Genomic DNA, 20398 nt, shown 5'->3' with positions numbered 1-20398 from the left:
CAACTGCAGTTTTTGCAATACTTACAGGCCTCCAGGAACTTAACATGGTAACAAAACAGAATGAGATGGCAGTACCTTTCATTTTACATTTCCATTTATAGAAAGCACTGTATATTTGAACTCGGACAGATGCATGACTGTCTATTTGAAAATCCATTTCCATTTGTATACAATTAGTAAGCTATTCATTTTATATTGCAACTGTGGGCTTCTTTAGCTTTGAGACATTCACCAATATCTTTCCATATATATATGTGTGTGTGTGTATATATATTAACCAATATAATGTGTCTGGGAAAAACACTGTACATTTATCGGTTACTAATTTATTAAAAAGTATCAACCAAATTAAGAATCAAAACCAATCCTGCATTGCATATCTGAATCATTTTTCCCTCATCCCCAAGAACGCATTGTCAGAACAGCATACAAGGAGAGCTAGCTTCACAGTTACTGCTTACAGACTCCAGTTCTGAAAGCCTTTGGTAGTAGGTTTTATTAATTTACTAAAAGCCTGAGATAATATTCAGATACATGAATGCAACTGGCACTTTAAAAATTCCTGAAAGTGAATATTTGTCCTTCCTAATAGTAAAAAGATGCATGTTCTAGACAGAAGCACTGTTTAACTGAGGACAGGCCAGGTAATATAAAAAGAAGTAATAAAGTTTTAGAAGAAGAAAAATCAGTACTACACCTTTACTGGGAATTTAAGCTGGTTGTAGACCTCTGACACAAGCAGGTTATGACTCAGTGTCTTGCGCATCTTCATGATTCGTACAATTGCAGCGTCAATCTGGTATTGCCGGTCCTGGAATACTCTCTCTGTAGTGCTTGCCTGTTCCTCTACCTGAAGGATCCATTTAGAAAAGTTTTAAAGAGAACACTACAACTGTCAAAACAATTCTTCTTTGTATCTCTAAGACAGTTCTCAGTGCAAGACAGTAAAATGTCTGTTGTCAAATATTTGACATAAATCCTTTACAAATATGAAGACCAATTGTCTATTAAAAAAACCAATTGTACAAGGAATTAAAATCTTTGCACAGATTCCCCTGGCTGTCAGGGAAAATTCACTGTGAATTTGTTTCTATGTTCACAAACCATTCAGTAAAGCTCCAGGGACTGACCAAGGGTGAAAAGAACATTCACTAATTAGAACTTCCCTTAAATAACCTCATTTAGAGAAATCTAGCATCACTGGTGTCTAATTTTGTATGGAAGCACACATTTAAATTAGCATTGTTAGGTATGTGCTATCATCCAAATTATACGTGTAACTTTTACAAAGATATCAGTATGTACATTACAACTGAGAGGAAAAAAGCTGGTAGATGGGCAGGCAACAAGATACTTAATCCAAGGATCTAAACCCCAGAGGATCAAGAAGAATATACCGTTTCTTTCATCTGAATTTGGTTGATCTTTATCCTGAAGAGCTTATGTCTGAAATCATCATTACATGTGAATTTATCACCGTCTTCCACATCTTTGCCTTTGGGGCTTTTGGTCAGTACTCTGGCTTTGCCACAAGCCAGAGATTGAAGCGTCCTTCTCAGCTCTCCGTCCTCTACAGTAGAAACAAGATGTTGAGGTTTTTTGGTTTTTCTTTTTCTAAGAACACTAGGAATTAGTCAGCTGTTTTCAATACCAACCTATCCCAGTGGCTTGCTTTATCTCCTCTAAACTGAACTCCTCTCCTTCATTAAACATGAGCAGCACCAGTGTCTGGAACAAGGAGACCTGAAGTTCTTTTTTGCCCTGTTATAAGGGAAATTAACAGACATCAGTAGACTGGTTTTTTTGGAGTTTTTTTTTGGGGGTGGGGTGGTGCAAGGAACAAGTCACTCCTGTATGTCAATTATTTCACTTAAAGGATGTGATTGTTATTTTATTCATTTGGGAATATGAAAGAATAGAAGTTACTGGTCACCTTGTGTTTACTATAAAATGCAGAATAAACTAGAGGTCAGAAGGTTAGACTATTATATCCAGTGACAAAACTCACCCAAGATATGCATCAACTTACTCAAGACAAATCTCAGAGCACTGAGTGCTTAAAATTACAATTTGAAAGACCTTTAAGTCAAAGTGTAATGCAAACATTAGTTTAAGAAACACAGTATTAGGAACTATAGGATCTTTGAAATAACCAAGTTTGATAATACTTGTTTTACCATTAACATTTTTCTGAATGTCGTGGTTTAACCCCAGCCAGCAACTAAACACCACGCAGCCGCTCACTCACTCCCCCCCACCCAGTGGGATGGGGGAGAAAATCAGGAAAAGAAGCAAAACCCGTGGGTTGAGATAAGAACGGTTTAATAGAACAGAAAAGAAGAAACTAATAATGATAATGATAACACTAATAAAATGACAACAGCAATAATGAAAGGATTGGAACATACAAATGATGCGCAGTGCAATTGCTCACCACCCGCCGACCGACACCCAGCCAGTCCCCGAGCGGCGAATCCCTGCCCCCCCACTTCCCCGTTCCTATACTGGATGGGACGTCCCATGGTATGGAATACACCGTTGGCCAGTTTGGGTCAGGTGCCCTGGCTGTGTCCTGTGCCAACTTCTTGTGCCCCTCCAGCTTTCTCACTGGCTGGGCATGAGAAGCTGAAAAATCCTTGACATTAGTCTAAACACTACTGAGCAACAACTGAAAACATCAGTGTTATCAACATTCTTCACATACTGAACTCAAAACACAGCACTGTACCAGCTACTAGGAAGACAGTTAACTCTATCCCAGCTGAAACCAGGACACTGAAAAATACAACTGGTAAGCATTCCTATTCCAAGAAAAATTTTCTTGAAATATATTTGTGCCCATGAAGAAATGCTGAAGAGGAATAACTGGAAGCCCTTTAAAAACAGTTGTGTTCTTGTACAATCCAAAACTTTTCTTTATTTCAGTAGTGAAAAGCTTACTGTAAAGATGCTTAATGCTGTCAGATGAAGTAAGGTCATCTATGGAACATGGCCCCCTTTTTTTTCCCTCCCCAGTATAAAAATCAGTGCCATTTTTAATATGGAACTAAACCCACTGGATATTTTCCCCAAGCAGTAACCAACAACTCTTTTTTTCTCCCACCAATACAGAAATTGGATGCATCTTCTTAGACCTTAATACATCTATTTCAGAAACTACCACAACTCCAGGAATGATAGCAGGAGGTCAAAAATTAAAATTAATTGCAAAAATAGTGCTGTTTTCCATCACAGCACAAAAAACCTTTCCAATATATCCCTAAGGTACAACTCAAGAGTGGAATCAGCAAAGCAACAGGAGTTAAGAGAAACAATACACTCACCTCTTTAAATTCTGCTTTTAGTACACAGTGTCCTAGTGTTGACTGCCACTGAAGTTTCCTACCACTGTGTTTTCCTAAATAAAAGGTCTTGAAGATCTCCTGCAGTTTTACCATCTAAAAAAAGAAAAAACCCAAAACACTAAAACACAATTCTACTTTAAAAGCATCCTTCCCTCCTCCACAATCAAATAAGCCTTAAATAAAGGCTTAGAAAGATGAAGGGAATTGCAAGAAAAGAAAACAAACTTTATTTAAAAAAAAACACATCTGCATTTCTTTCTAGAGATTATATGCATATTTAAAACCAAGCTGCAGGTGATATCAAGATGCATTACTGATACTTGGTATAATACATCTATGTTCATTACCTCTGGGGGCAAATGGACCTCCATAGGCACGTAGGTTGGCCAATAACCCATAGTCAGAATATTCACTGTTAGTTCAATGTTGCCAGGTACATTCTGATTTTGCATATACTGCAGAAGGAAACAAAGTAAATTTAAATAAAGCAATGTTTATTAAACATATTTCAGGTAGAACTGAGAAGTTAGCTAGAACAGGCATTATGAGACCACAGAAGACAAGTGACCTTATGATGGTTTTGCTATTGTTGTGGTTTAACCCCAGCCAACAACTAAGCACCACGCAGCCGCTCACTCACCCCCCCCCCCCCCAGTGGGATGGGGGAGAGAATTGAAGGAAAAAGGTAAAACTCGTGGGTTGAGATAAGAACAGTTTAATAGAACAGAAAGGAAGAAAATAATAACGATAATAATAATAAAATGACAATATAAGGATTAGAATATACAAAACAAGTGATGTACAATGCAATTGCTCACCACTCGCTGACCGACGCCCAGTTAGTTCCTGAGCAGTGATCCCCCCAGTTTATATACTGGACATGACGTCACATGGTATGGAATACCCCTTTGGCCAGTTTGGGTCAGCTGTCCTGGCTGTGTCCCCTCCCAACTTCTTGTGCCCCTCCAGCCTTCTTGCTGGCTGGGCATGAGAAGCTGAAAAATCTTCAACTTCGTGTAAACACTACTTAGCAACAACTGAAAACATCAGTGTGTTATCAACATTCTTCTCATACCAACCCCAAAACATAACACTATACCAGCTACTATGAAGAAAATTAACTCTATCCCAGCTGAAACCAGGACAGCTATATAAACTGCAAGTTACACACAAGAAAATTAGAATAAGAAAAAGCACTTTCCTGAAGTTCTAAAGGTACTTCCATACAGAAAGAAAAGAGCGAAATAAGTGTTTTAGCAGGCTGATGTGAAGATGTACCTAAGTATGTGTGAATGGAGGAAAGAATGTTAAAATTTTCTTGTAATCAAAACATTACAGAACCACCAGAACAAATGGGCAAAAACTTACAAGCCAGTCCATCAGAATATAGTGGTGTTAAAAATGTTTTATAACTGGTGTGAAAATGTCTTATAAGTTTACAATTCTTCTTTTATTACTGCGGGGTTTTTTTTTTTTTAGGGAGCTTCTTGTTTCAGGTTTTTTGCTTTGTTGTTCAGGAAAACCATTAATAAATTCAGTAAAATTTTCAAAAGCACAGACAGCACAGAATTAAGAAATAGATTCCGACTGATTTTCAGTAGAGACTGTTTTCCCAGTTGGGCTTTTGTCCACTCTTTTTGAAAGCAATCGCCTACAAAGTCCTTTTCTCTGTAGTGGAAGAACATTACAGACAACTGGAATAATTCAAGAGGAGTTTAACACAATTACAATAGAAATGTTCACAACTGAAGACATCATGCACCCTCTCGTTAGGCTTTCTGAGAATAACTCATTCAAAAAGCGAGTAAATGAAGGAGCCGTGGCAGGCTTTCCCGCAGTACCTGTTTAAATTGTATCATTATGTCTTTTGAAAGCTCCATATCTTTAAACATTCCTTCAAGTTTGCTGGTGAAAGCAGCTCCACATTCTGTAAAAGAGAAAATGTATATCTTAAAAATTAATCTTCTTTATTTTCAACATCATAGAGTAGTTATTCTAAATATCAGAATGTACTCTGAAGCAAGACAACCTATTTAAGCATATGTTCTTACACAAAGACCTGGATTCTAAGTAAGATACAGAATAAGGTTATCAACAAGAAGGGGGAAAAGGTTTTAATGCGGCAGCTATTTTGCAACCCAATTGTTTTTCCACATGGACATGACTGTTCATCCTAGGACTCCACGGGCAACCTGTCACTCAGACAACAATTCTAATCCCTATCAGCTGCCTGCCAAACTTGTCTCTTGGTGGCAGAACAAGATCAAGTTCTAAACATCTTACTCTTACCACCCAAAGACTCCATCCTATGAAACAGTGAAGACCAGACTAGAAGACTGCTAGCTGGCAGCTTCACGTTTCAGACATTATACTAGTGAATAAGAAGCAGAAGCCAGCCTCGACTCTATCCCACAGGCCAAGATACACCATGGACTTTAAGCACCTGGTTTTTGGCTATTGCTGCTAGAATTACAAAACTATAAGTAAATGAGTCTCAAAACCCACTAGTCATTCAAGACTTGCACACGAGGGTTTTGCCCTCATGTAAAGGGGAAATACAAATAGCACTTCTGGGAAGGCCTGTTAAAACAACTATTTTTAAAAGAAAGCAAGCTGATAGATATTTACCATGTTTGAGTTTGGAAAGCATAGATTTTTCAGCATCTACTGATGCACTCTTCCCAACTAATAGTCTCTTTGCTAGATCTTTTTTATAAAAGGCCTCAAAGACATCTTTTCCTGTAAGAGATGAGATTTCACAGTGATCATAAATCATTGTTTGTTTTAAACAAACATTACCTACAAGAGGCCCAATTCAAAGCTCAGTAAAGCTAACAAGGGCCTTCACATTAAGATTTCCACAGATTCCAAGTCAGGTCTTATTATTGGCATTTTAACATGCAAACTAGTTAAACAGCATTACACCAGCAAACTGCATCTACAGAGAATGAACACTTTAAAACAGACAGACTGCAAAAATTATTTCGAAGTACCTTTATGTTAGTGATTAAAAACTGTATCCCCACAAAAACCCCAATACTTACCATATATGAATCTAAATATGATCATAATTTTATCCAGCATTTTTTCAAGTTCTTCATCAGTAGCTTCTTTGTTGCCTGCACGAAGCTTTGAATCTACATACTTAGCTAAAAGAGTGTTGAGGAATAAGAAGTTCAGCATATGCTTAGTATCACAATGAAATAATAATTTAATTAAAAAAAAAAATCCAACATTGTGAAATCTTTTGAAAATGTAAAGGATCCTGAAATCACCTTCAAATCAGTTTCATCACAGCTAGCTTGATATATTTTCATAGAGGCTATAAGGTTATAGAAACATTATAACAATCTCTCTTTTCCTATAAGCAATTATTACATCTTAACTTTATTAGCATACATAACGTTAAAAAAGATTTTTGTGTATGTAAAAAATCCTGGTCCATATTACAATCTCAAAGTAAAAAGTCACTATTGCTATAGATTGACATGGCTATAATAGAAGCAAAAAGATCAGATGAAAAATATGTAAACCAGTTATTTAAATGTGTTGACTATACTGCTGAATTTCTCTAGCAGATTACTGCTTGTTTTAATTTCAAATGGTTTGGTAAGCACATTACATTTAGTGAATTAATTTAAAAAAAAGGAGGGCAGAAAGCATTACTCCACAAGCCTAACAGCACAACAGATTGCAAAGCAGGTATTATTCACTGTGTGGGGAAATGATTAAGGTATTCAAAAGTGAAGAGTCAGGCTTGTAATGCACAAATCTGTAAACAACATTCTTTGCAAACTACAGAGGCTCTGTCCCCATAACACGAGAGGTTAACATCCTCACCTCTCTTCGCTTTTAATATATTAAAACACAGATAGCTCCTAATAGCTCTGTGTTGGTGTCACAATTATGTAAGCTTCTGAAGAAGTCAAATTATTAGCAGTATTCTCATCTGGACACCAGTCAATTGCTGGAATGCCTAAGTTCTAATGTTCTTCACTTTTCTATAGCCTAGCCAGTGAACTGATAAACAGAGCTTATTCTTAATGTTTAATGCTATCCTATCAAATAATTCACTTGCATAAGGTGGCATGGTAGATCCCCAGTTTGACAACGCATTGTACATAATGTCTTTTAACACACAATTCCATCATATCCCATCTGTAAGCTGCATCAGCAACTCTCTCTTGTCTCCCACCCAAATTCTCACATGGGAATAAACTGAAGAAAAATACCTATGAGTTCAGCTGGCTTATTTGGTCTTTTGTTAATGAATGTTTCAAAGGCTTCTTTCATGGCATTTACAAACTTCTCATTCTTGAGAAAGCAAATATCAATAATGTGGTCAACTTTGTCTTTAAAATCAAGTAGTTCTTGGACCATGGTTTTGTCTTTTTCTGGATTAATTACTATGGTGCTACCAAACGCCTGCAAAATAAAACACATCTTTCAATTAGCCCGAATAATGAATTTAAATGATAAGACTTCTAAAAGCCTAAGTTATCTTTGTAATGTCTTGTTTCTGGTATTCATATTAGTTCCACTAACACAACAGAAGTAATGGCATTATGAAGTATTTACTATGTAATAATTTCTAGACCTTGTATATTGATTCAAAATCAATCTATGAATAACTAAACAGATTCAGAACTTTTGTCTGAAGAAATAAACATGACAAGATTAACACACCCTGTTTGAACATCTATATCCTCAGGTTTTACACAGGTAAAGCTCTCACTAAACTCAATTTTATTTACAGTACTCCTATGCCATTACAAAGCCTTCCTTCACAACAACCACACTTTCTGTGACAACATTTTCACCGAGTAATAAGATTAAACATCTTAAGTGATATTCAAGTGCTGTTTGAACTTCAATTGGTTGGTAACTTAAGCTACCACTCATTCGGACAAGAAATTTTAGCAGGGAGAAGACAGAAACATTCTGCCATGACCAAAATGGCTATTGGAGAAATATAGTTGTCCCCCACAACTAACTATAAGCAAGATTAAAAACTCCCAATTTATTTCGAGTTCAATAACTCAACTGAATGTTCAATATTTTCTTCAATAGGGCTAGAACAGTTACTCTACTTTTCCTAGTACAGTTTCAAAAGCTGCATATTAAATATATGTTTATAAGCAAGTAGTCTTTTAATTCTTAGAAAAATGCAGTAGTTTATAGACATGACTCAAATATGTGTGTATAAACCCCATTGATAGAATAGTGGTATCTGTTCCAGAGTTCTAGGAACAGTACCTTTATGTACTCAATCCAGTGTTGCAAGAGAACCTGTACTCCGCCTCTCACACGACTGAACAACTGATATAGAAGAGACAGGTCTTGAATTCGGTTTTCATCAAGAAGGTGATTTAAACCTGCAAATGAGAGAATTTAAATCGAAATTAAAACCAGAATAATCCAAAGAAAGCACAGCATATTATTACAGTAAGGGACCTCTTCAAAGCTAGTATTTTTTAATCAAGCAATTAGTGGTGGTTTTTTTGTTTGGGTTTGGTTTGGTTTTTTTTTTTTAAGCTACCTAATTTAACAGTGAAACACAGCATGGCTACCTGAACTGGCTCAAACCTTAAAATCCTTGTTATTGCACTGGATATCCTAGGCTACATGTACTTTACATAAAATACTTAGCATAACACCTTTGCTTACTTCTGCTTTACTATTCCCTAAAGATTTGTAAAGTTTATACTCTACTGATCTGTAGGAAAGGTTCCTTGGCAAGACAGAGCTCTGAGTCTCAATTCCAGCTGTAAAATAAATTTTACAGATGTCTGAAGGCAAGCAGCTTCAAGAAATATCGTCACCTTTCACTTTTTACCTTTTTGGCAGAGAAGGCCTGATGCTCCACAGCAAGGTTCTAAGAAAGTAGATGGGCAAATATTGCAAACTTGGTACTTCTCTCAATAAAGAGTCTGTTACAGATGTGCAGAAAGATGCTCACATACCCGTTTCATCCAGAATCTTACTAGTAAGGACTTGATCATTTTCTTTTATTATGCAACTCTTGTTGCACCCATATCTATTTCCAGACTATCCCTCAGAGCAACAGAGGGTCACTGGACTGCACAGAGACTACTGCAGAACTGAAGCAATGTACTTCATTGCTCAAATTGTACTAAATTTTTAAAACAAGCTGCTTTTTGTGAACAGCAAGTAATCACTGTTTCCCCTTTCTGATACAGCCATAATTCAAAGGCTACTCCTTTACCTCTTAGTCTTCAAAATGCTACTTAACACACTGAACTCGAGTCCCCTATTCTAGTTTTCCTTTTGCTTTGCTGTGTATCTGAAGACCTCATTGTGTCTCCTTACCTCTGACAAGGAGAATGGTACTTGCCCTTTTGCAAAATGGTCAATGCTATTTCATGAACTGAGTAGCAAAGGGCGTTAAAGACTGATGTAGTTTGTGTCCTCCCCCAGCACCTGAATCTGTCACTTTCTTTTTCAGCACAGGAATTGAAAGCCCCGAAGCAGTAATTAGAAACATTTCTATAAAGAAGAAAGATTACCTTTCTGAAGAATGGCTGTTAAATGTTCACCTAGAAGTTGCTTTTCTACAGTAGCAATTAGTGGCTTCCTATAGAAAAAACGTTTAGAATTACTTTTCCTTTTTCCATTATTGACAGTTTTAAATCCTTTTGTTGAGATTATGTTAACTACACTTGTCATTGGGAGTGCTCTAATTATGTGTGGCCAAGGACCTAAAATAATTATACACATATTTATCCTTTTTCCTCCCCAGTAAGCAATCTTTTTTTCTGTTTGCTGACTGAGGATTTAATTCGCACAATAAGCCTGTCGTACATGACCTCTAGGCAGCGGGACAGTGATTCCATCAGTGAAGAAATCAGGCAAAAGTTTGTCAAAGAATATACCTTCCCCTGTTTTGTGGGAGGAGATTCATGTCTTGGGAGACAAACCAAGAAGAAAAAACATACCACATGAGTCAAGAAGTATTAAAACAAAATAGGGAGTTGGCCACTAATAATGGTGTGGAAGAAGGAAGCCACTAAACAGCTAAATGTTTTTAACAGCTGAAGGAGGAAGGAAATAAAAATGTATGATGGTAGCAATAAAAACACCTTCCTCTCAGAGAGATCCTCTCTATCTGCTCTTTAAGAAGTTGCTACTACTTGCTTGAAGAGTTTTGTTATATTAGTGACCTACATTTTCTCTCAGACACGACAGCTGTGGCTTTATGTTAGGAGAACGTTTCTCCTGTCCTACCAGTCACGACCTCCCCTTGATTGTATTTGAGGAAATCCTGCCTCTAAGTAGAAAAGATTTAAGGGTGTTATTAGTCAATAATTTCCCAGACTCCATAAAGAATATGCAAATATTTTTATGTAAATATTCAGAGCCTTTAGCCTGAGAATTCTCTATCCTGCATCCTATCTTTTTCAGGTAGGACGACAGCTGATTAACTGTTTCAGCAAGAAAGAGATGTTTGGACTGGGGATGGCAGCCTATTTTTTTCCAACCAAATGCCCAACAATGTTTACGTCAAAATAACTGGTGGCTTAGAAGAAAAGGATATTAGCTGTGTGAGCCAAGACAGTGCTTCATTTTAAACAAGGAATTGTGGGAAGTGAAAAGCATTTGATGGTCAGTCAATAACTGAAATAAGCTGTAGCTATTAGATGGCCCTCAACAGAAGAAAAGCCAAACAGTTAACAACACCAAGCAAAGAAAGATTGCACTTACTGTGTGCTCTGATCTAAATAAGTGATTATCCTGTCTGCTTCTTCTTCCAAGCGCTTGTTGACATGGTGAAGATACTCTGGAACCTGAAAATGCCAGAGTAGTTTTGTATGTTTGAAAAAAATCAAAGGTGGGGGGGGAAGACAGTACTGGTCTGACAGCAGCAGCAGCTCCAGTTTTAAGCAGAAACCATTAGCACTGTGACTGAAGGCAACTGCATGTGAATTTCCTTTTTCAGAGTACTATAAAACGTAAACATCACATTATTGCCCTGTACACTGGCTAAGGCAGCAGAATAGTTCCTCTCCCTGACAATGCTTTGTCATTAGGCATAACAAACATTGTTAAACATTCAAAATACCTCTCGTTCCTGCATAAGCCTCTGTCCCTCTGCTGCGTACAGGCGGTTAGTCTCTTCCAAGAATCTATGTTCGAAAGAGTCTTGATAAATCTAGGGAAACAACACAATAGCAACCCAGGGTAAAGCTTACTGAGCACCAAGTAAGAATCTGAGCTGTTCATTGATTTAAAGGTAAAACAAGTTTACTCACCTGCAAGTCAGAAAGCATGCTTAGCAGGCTTCGCAGTAAACTCCTATCGATAGCCTCACCATTTCTTTCCCTCTCAATCAGCAGAAGAATGCCATCAATAGTTTTGTTCTGAACCTTCTGATCACTGATTATATGAGTTCTGAACAATTCTAGCCCCATATCCCTAAAAAGAAAATAAAGACTGTTCAATAAATTGTGTAAGAATCAACCCCGAATATTCTCTATTAATAAAATTTGATCTAGATCAAATAGAGAGGCCAATAAATACTAACATTCTTCAAATTCCTTATCCCTCTGCCCCCAAATCACTCAAGATGAACAAACACATAAACACTAAAATAAACCACGACAAAGCATCAACAGTAAGCTACAAATTTTAAAAAGACCAAAGCACGTATTTTTTCCTAAATAACCACCTAACTTTTGCAGCTTCTTTATTTTTCACTTGGTTGGCAGGATGATGGAAAGTGAATGAACAGCAGCCTTCATGAGAAAAGGATAATGTCATCCTGGGTCCCACTTCCATGGTTAAGCTGTTGGACAACACTGTTTTTTGTCCATCACTTTCTAATCTCTAATTCTTAGGCAGAGCTAAGAAGAACTCAGTGATGTGAAAGACAGGGATCTCTGCTTTGGGCATCCCAGTTAAACCCTTCCATGAATTTGAAACTGTGGGTCTCACACTTTTAGGAAAAGCCAGGCGCTCCACCCGCTACTCCTTCAATCTCTGGCAAAGTAATTCAGGTAGTGCCAAAGGCACCGTAGGGCATTTGCTAACTATTAAAATATTGGAGGGTGGAAGTAGGGGAAGGTTGAAGTCCAAAAGAGAGTAACTTGCTTTTATTTTAGGTAACTTTTCCCTTAAAAAATCCTTACGGAACTTTGAAAACTATGCATGTTAAAGCCAGTAACTGGGCAACCCAAACCCTCGCACTTCAGTTGTTGAACAGGCCCTTTCCTTTAACAGTGCAAACCGGAGGCTGATACCTACTTAGATGAAATTTGCTATCACAGCTATTCTAGAAGAATCCTGTAATTCATGGCAAATAAATTAAAACTGAAATCTCCCTTTGCAACAAGCATGTATGCATTCACCATCTAATTTACAGGTCACTACAAAGTTTATATTAAAAAAACCCACCTGAAAATCAGCGAGATATATGTGATAATTTAAATAATAACCCCAAATAATTTTATTCTTTGTGCCCTTACCAAATAGATGGCAGCATTGAATTCTGAAGTACGTAAGTTCGATCCAAGAACAAAAAGATACTTCTAATCATAATCTGTTATGAGAAGGAATAAAAAAGCCACAATCATTTTACTCTTAATTGAAGAGCAACGCAAATTATGCTCAACAACAAAAAAAATCCCACTGACAGTTTCCAGGCAGTGCTTTCTTAGACAGTGTTGCTTTGTTTAAAATATTCTGCCAATCTCAGCAAGATGATCAATGCGACATTTAGCATCTTTCTGTACAAAATAATAGCTCCTTTTATAACAGGTATAAGAGGAGAAAGGCTTGCATAGAAAAAACAGTTAGGAGTTGGGGGTGTGTGTGTGTCCAAGATCAGACCAATGTGTCAAGAAACACACTACAGACAAGTATTTTCAAGGCTTGATTTCTAACAAAGTAGATACAGTTGTATTTCACAAAGAAGCCTTATATAAATTTAGGACAACATTTCAGAAGCGCAGTATGTTTGTAAAGGAGCAAAGTTAAGCAAAACACAGACTGACTAGGCAACTGGTTTTCTTTAAAAAGATAAAAAACTTACCATTTGTCTGCAGTGATCTTGCCAACATTTGTCTATTTTCTTTAGAAAAAGGACACTATCCAATGAATCCATGAAGAAATCATTAAGAAAATTATGATTAATAGGTAGTGTTAGCAATGAAATGAACCAACATTATTATTATTTTTTTAAAGACACTTAACAGAGCACAACAAACTCACCTACTCCCCAAAAGAACCAGTTAACTTCTTGCAACATGTTTGTTTATATTTTAATGAGGGCCCTTCTGTTAATAATGAGAAATCAAAATTATCTGAATAATTAAAAAAAAAACCAAACAACTAAATACTTTTTAATGTTTTGTCTAATGCCCCATCCCTGGCGAGTGGAACAAACATACATATCCCCACACCTCAAAAACCAACAATCCACAATACATGTAAGGGCCCACCACTACACAGATACTATAATTTCAGCTCATGTTAAGAGATAACCTCAAGAGATAAATTTTGTCCTTGAAATTTAACTTGTATTCAGCCCACTGCATAATTCTCATACTAACTAATATCCACTTAACAGGATCTTGATCTGATGCCACTCAAAACTTCTGAAAATAAAACATTTTGATCCTCAGAACCACTAACATTGTATGCTGCCAGACCACTAGCACTTTTCAAAAAGCAAACAAGAGCTACTTCTTGGAAGACTTTTCTATTTACCTGACCATAGCGAGTTCAGCATATAAAAAAGCCCGAAGTGATATCGTCAATACAGCCTTTTAAAGCCTTGCTTTAACTCTAATATGAGCTTTTGTAATACGTCAAACTCTTTCATAAATACCAATGAAACTTTCTCACAAACTTTTCAAATGGTCACAGACATAAAGGAACTAGTAGTGTTCTCTGAGGTCCCATAAAAAAAAAACCAAACCAGACCCAATTATGCAAAAACTAGGAATTCAGATTACCATGGCCTAGTGTCATGAACTAGTCAAAGAAATCCATCACCACATACTGGCAGATAAAAACATTTTGGCTTGTCAACAGCTAAAAAAAGGATATTCTCTGAATTGGTGAATTTGTGCTTTAATGTGGTCTTCACAGATCTGTCTCAATTGTTTGTACAAGTTTGCGGAAATCTTGTAGGAGCAGAGATTTTCAACAGCCTGAAGTAAAGAGAAACAGATACTAAGAAATCTGTTTATGTTCTTATATGTGGTTTTACAAGGAAAGGGGGGGAAAAAAAACCCCAGAACAACCATGGAATTCTTCTGCTTCTCACTCAAAAATCTACCAGCTTAATTGTAACATAGTTAACAGCTGCATGCAAAACATCAGAGAGAGACATGGCACTATATATGGTACCATAATGGTAATAAGAGACAACAGAAGGCCATGCCCTGAACAGCTTACAGTTTATTAATTTCAGTTGGAGTACCAGTATCTCATAAGGAACTGCAGGGCTTGCATCTCAAGACCAAGGATGTTAGTTTAACATGTTCCAGCAGCTTGCTGGGTTTCATACTTCAGACACTTAAGGTCTTAATTTTATTAACTGCTGTGTTCTGCAAGTCGCACTGATATTGGTAAAGCACTGCTAGTGTTATTTCCTTTTGGAGTTCTTTCCTTGATTAAGCTTCCCTCATCCCCAAAAGTACATACATATACATATTCTATATACATATATATCTCCATCCATCAACCCCTTGCCTGAATTAGTTAAAATCCTGAACAATTTTCAGTAGTGTGACTACATTCCAGATGTTTACAGTGACAAATCTCAGATTTCTGCATCATAATCAAGTATTAGAAGAATTGTTACTGTGCTTCACAGCGAGAAGCGAAAAGAAGTTTAATGGGGACATGTCTTGGAGATTGATCAGGCAAACAAGCATTCTCAAGTCCATAAGCTTTAAGTCAATACTTTACAAAATTTATACCAATTGCCCAGATTTGGAAAGCAACCAAGCAACTTTAACTCTTTGCAGATTGGTGAAAGACAATATATGATTATTCTGTAAATAAATAAAATATTCTGTAGAAGCTAGACAGAAGAGGTATATATGATTTTCAACTAATGCCTCTTGATTTTATTTATTTTTTAATGGAAATACTTCAGTTGTCAGTACAACCAAACCATAGGAAAAAAAGGACTGGAAGATAAGTTTGTTCCCCAGCAACCACAGGCAACCATGCAGGGACAGCTAGTTCAGAAGTATACAGATGTTGTGGTTTAACCCTAGCCGGCAACTAAGCCCCAGCCAGCTGCTCATTCACCTCCCTCACAGTGGGATGAGGGACAGAATCAGAAGGGTAAAGGTGAAAAAACTCATGGGCTGAGATAAGGACAGTTTAACAGGTAAAGCAAAAGCTGTGCACGCAAGCAAAGCAAACCAAGGAATTCCTTCACCACTTCCCATGGGCAGGCAGGTGTTCAGCCATCTGCAGGAAAGCAGGGCTCCATCACGCCTAACAGTGACTTGGGAAGACAAAACGCCATAACTCTGAATGTGTGTCCCCCTCCTTCCTTCCTTCTTCCCCCAGCTTTCTATGCTGAGCATGACGTCCTATGGTCTGGGATATCCCTTTGGTCAGTTGGGGTCAGCCGTCCCGGCTGTGTCCCCTCCCAACTTCTTGTGCCCCCCCAGCCTCCTCGCTGGTGGGGTGAGGAGCAGAAAAGGCCTTGGCTCTGGATAAGCGCTGCTCAGCAATAACTACAACATCCCTGTGTTATCAGCATTGTTTTCAGCACAAATCCAAAACAGCCCCATACCAGCTACTGTGAAGAAAATTAACTCTATCCCAGTCAAAAGCAGCACAACAGAGCAGATCTACTCCATTACAGAGTATTTGCCAACAGTCCAAATAGAAGCCACCAGCAAACAGTAAGCAGCCACCACTAAAAGCACACCAACAATCAAAACAGCAAAACAAGGAGTTCCACAGTTTATCCTAGGATATCAACAGTAATCATTCTCAGTATCAACAGTAAACAACTCTCTAGAGAAAGTTCACTACAGCTAATACTGGCTCTAGGAAACAGATGAGTTAAAACAAACAAAACGTCCACAAAAAACAGAAACCTATAACAAAATCATCCTATGCAACAATAACAACAAAAGAAAACCAAACCTGCATAAGCTTACTGTCAGAAACAAACAGGTGTAACAAGAGAGTCAGTGTGCCACTTAAGACTAAAACAGGTCTGAATGATGATTATTAGGAAAGCCAGAATTATCACTGAAGTGTACATATCTTAATACTTGGAAATAGCAACAAATTCAACTCTCAGCCTTAACACTTAAGAAACTGCAAACAAATACAATGATGTGATAGGAAAACATATTCTACAGTTCACACAGTAGGTTACGGACACAGCTCAACTCTCTTCTGCTATTGTACACACAGGGTCAGGCTCTAAATGAAACAGCAACAAAACAGGAAATAGCTGCTACACTTGATTTCAGAAGAAAAAGGGGATGGAAAACACTAAGCTTGAAGAGCCTGATGAGGCCTTCAGCAAGTGCAATAAATGGGTTTCTTCTTTTCTCCCACTTACTTTGGAGAAGCCAGCTGAGAGCTGGGAAGATGAATATTTTAGATAGAACTTGCTAGTCACCGGCTTAACCACCGTTAGTCTCGCTTCTACCTACCAGCCTAGGACACCAGTGGCCATTTTGCTGTACTTCTGGTCAGTTCATCCATCTCAACTACCAACATTTTTGTAACTGCTGTCTATCAAAACCAGTACTATTTAACCATGCTGCTCCAAATCCTTAAAAGAATTTAGCCTCTGCACTGTAAATGGACAAACTCATACTATTAACTCTTAGGGAAATAAGTTAAGATATATTAATATGCACTTACTTTTAAGCAGTGTTTATATAAAGCCATGCTTTTGCATTTGTGTATCAGAAACTCCAAAATGTTAAACACGTCTGCTAGTATTGAGTATTTGAACATCAAGTGCAAAACTTCTGCATCTTCATTGATAACATCCATAGAAATGTTTTAATTTGTGAATTCTGCTCAAATTATTATTAATTTTTTTTAAGATATTAAACTGTCTAAGCACATGAATACAAAACCTTTTACTAACATTTGCTCTGTGGAGCATTACACCACTACTGCAATATTATGCTTTGCAAATTTAATTACTGGCGTTACACAACAATAATTGTAATCTATCAAAATTTTCCAACAACTTTAGGGGCTCTAGTTCACAAAATTATCTTGTTCTGAATTAGTGGAATAAAACTTTCTGATCAGGGAATCTGTTCCCTGAAGATGGTCAGAACATCTGAAGGCGAAGCATCATATTTCCTTTGTGTAACATATATTCTGCTGGTGGTTTTTGTTGTTTGTTTTTTTCATTTGCCTTTTTTTTTTTTTTTTAATTGCAGCATCCACACCTGGATTTGTGTGCTGGGCAAAAGTAGGAAAAAGAACTGAACGCAGCTCTGATGACAGAAAAATCAGAACTTTCCAGAAGTACTTAACTCTGCGACTGATTAAAAAAAAAATTTAACTAGGGATCTGGTACTAAAGATCTTGATGTCTATTTTCTGGTACTAATCTAATGAAATTTATTCTAATAAAGCAGCTTTTCTAATGAAGCGATCAAAGATGTGTATAATTTCTTTTGCTGGGGAGGAACAAAGCAAGTACGAAGCCAGTGTCTCACAAAGAAATAAGCCTCAAAATGTTTCCTCAGTGGGATTTTCCAACAGACAAGAGTTAAACCAAACTCAAGAAGTGTAACTCCATTAAAAAAAAGAAGTATCTTATTTTGAGGTGTGCAGAACATTTGCAGACTCTTTTGCAGTTCTCCTCTATGCTTGGATAATAGTGTCTGCCAAGGCATATTTGGCATCAGATCCATTTACCAAACAGCTGTTCAGAAATGACATTAGTTTAGTTAGCATTTAAAAACACTAGTGATTCCTATTACTATTTTTAAATCAAGACATTTATTTTTAGATTTATAAAAAGAAGAAAAATTTCATACTTGATTGCACTCTATTTCACTGAAAAGTATGTAAGTTATTACAATGTTAAAATCAAGATTTAAAAGAAAAAAGCGTATTTTTGGTTTTCTGAGCACAAGCAACATTCAATTAAGCCTGTGGTAAAAGTGAGCAGAAATTTAAGTGATAACTGTGAAGCAGAAGCAAGCCTTTCAATAGAACTTTGTATTTTTAAACAATTTTGGATATCCTTCAAGTATTTAATTAACAGTTATTGCCTCTGTTGCTCAGCGCAGAGTAAGTAATTTACAATACCAACCAATACAGTGGGTTGTAATTTATTAGTTTCACCAAGTTTTGCAAAAGTTACAATACTATATATTATCCTGAAAAACTTGAAAAAAAGCTCTTTTTAGATTAATTGAACATTATAAAAAATTATAACGAGCTTAAAAACACACTGGACTGAGGAACCTGGCCCATGAGGTTCTTGGTTCCACGAGGAATGGCGATTTATCCTTCCCTAAATCTGTCCCCAAACCTTGTTCAAACAGTATTTTTCTCCCCAAGTCTTCACAGAAACCATTTACATCCAAATGCAACTTTTATTGAAAAGGGGAGGGCACGGGAAGAACAGACACTAAAAACAGATGGAGAGAAGCCTATACACACACAGAGGAACAAATCAAAAAACTAACCAGGTAATGAAGGCTTTAAAAGTACACAGCAAAAAGTCTAAGTGCTTCTTAATACCTAGCTAAAGCAGTACTGTTGCTAGGCTGCTAAAACCACAAGTACCATGATGTTAGCAGGGAAAAGGTGAGGAGGGGGAGAAGTCTCCCTAACACATTCAGCCGAAAAAGCAGAAGTGGAGCTTATAAAAAAAAAAAGTTAGGAAATGCAGTTCAAGTCTGATCACTTCCTGAAACATTTAGGGCAAAACAATCGGAACTGTTGCTGGGAATAAATTTTGATTCTCAGTTGTTAGAATAGACAGCATGCTGAATGATAAAAAATTTCAATCAAACCAAAATAATACAATTAATGAAGAAAAATGGTATTCTATGTTTTAAGAAGTCAAATAAAAAGTTTCAGTTTTTAAATGATTTATGATCCTCAATCATGAACAGACACTGTCTTCAGAAAATGGATTATATTTTAATAAAAATTGTCTTTTACCTAAACACCAATGTTTTAGGATTTCATATTTCTCCTCTAGCAGCTACACACCATAAACCCCCAAAGAGTAAAGGGTATACAGCTCCTTGCCTTATTTAATTCTTGTCAACTGTTGTAAGGGAAACCATACCTTGGATTATGTTGTGGCAAGTAAAAAAATTTCCCAAGTTCAATGTTAGGTCTTGTGAAATTTTTACTGAGGATTTTAAAATTTGAGAAACTATTTGATGAAAAGTTTTTCAATGACAAAAGCAGCTATCAAGCAAAATGTCATATTCTTACCACTGTATCAGAATTGTTTTAAGCAAAAAAAAAAAAAGCCAACAACAAAACAAAAAGCCCTACCCCATCACTTTTACTATAAGCACTTACCTGATAGAGCTCCTCTAAATTGTACTTAATTGAAGTACTGTTCTGGATAGCTTCTACAGCTTCTTTCAGTTTTTGCCAGGTTTCATCTGTGTAGTTTTCAGGCAATTTGGGTTTATCTTTAAAAGAAATTATATAGAGTTTGAGAAAGTATTTAGAAAAAGCAGAACATTTTACCTTTTACAGAAGTGAAAAATGCAGCTTTGAGAGGAAAGAGGTATGGGCTGATACTCTAGATTTTAATTTATACTTATATGAAAAGAAAGCATTTGTGTAAAAGCAGTGTCTTATTTACATTTGAAATAGTAACGCATTGTAAAAATTCAGCATTGCTCTTCATATACACATCACAGCATCTGTAGCCCAAACAGTAGGTGTGATTTATAAAAATCACAGTACTGTGTCTGAGCAGCTCAAGAAGGGATAAAGGCTAAAACCCAGCAAGACTAATCTACATCTTCATTACACTCTTTTTCACTACCAGGACAGCACAGCTAAAAAAGTGAACATAAAAGCCAAAAATGATGGATTAAA

The 20398-nt window shown here is 36.8% G+C and overlaps 1 protein-coding gene across 4 annotated transcripts in view; it reads right to left on the bottom strand.

Annotated features, from left to right (window-relative positions):
• The window catches only part of CUL4B (cullin 4B), a 28244-nt gene that overhangs the window by 4098 nt on the left and 3748 nt on the right, over positions 1-20398 (bottom strand). The window contains exons 3-20 of one of the 4 annotated variants that reach the window (XM_052814056.1): positions 19868-19983; positions 14412-14515; positions 13393-13462; positions 12827-12900; positions 11615-11777; positions 11425-11514; positions 11067-11149; positions 9872-9939; positions 8601-8719; positions 7577-7769; positions 6389-6493; positions 5973-6083; positions 5186-5271; positions 3692-3799; positions 3324-3437; positions 1656-1761; positions 1398-1570; positions 698-850 (exon numbers count right to left, since the gene is read on the bottom strand). In XM_052814056.1, coding sequence (XP_052670016.1) covers positions 698-850; positions 1398-1570; positions 1656-1761; positions 3324-3437; positions 3692-3799; positions 5186-5271; positions 5973-6083; positions 6389-6493; positions 7577-7769; positions 8601-8719; positions 9872-9939; positions 11067-11149; positions 11425-11514; positions 11615-11777; positions 12827-12900; positions 13393-13462; positions 14412-14515; positions 19868-19983 — 2036 coding nt within the window. Of the gene's footprint in view, positions 1-697; positions 851-1397; positions 1571-1655; positions 1762-3312; positions 3438-3691; positions 3800-5185; positions 5272-5972; positions 6084-6388; positions 6494-7576; positions 7770-8600; positions 8720-9871; positions 9940-11066; positions 11150-11424; positions 11515-11614; positions 11778-12826; positions 12901-13392; positions 13463-14411; positions 14516-19867; positions 19984-20398 lie in introns of those variants that run through there. The other 3 variants (XR_008239209.1, XM_052814059.1, XM_052814057.1) reach the window with 3 other exon arrangements.

This window comes from Harpia harpyja, chromosome 18 (assembly GCF_026419915.1).
Source record: "Harpia harpyja isolate bHarHar1 chromosome 18, bHarHar1 primary haplotype, whole genome shotgun sequence".
NCBI lineage: Eukaryota > Metazoa > Chordata > Aves > Accipitriformes > Accipitridae > Harpia > Harpia harpyja.
This window is presented reverse-complemented; position numbering and strand designations above follow the sequence as displayed.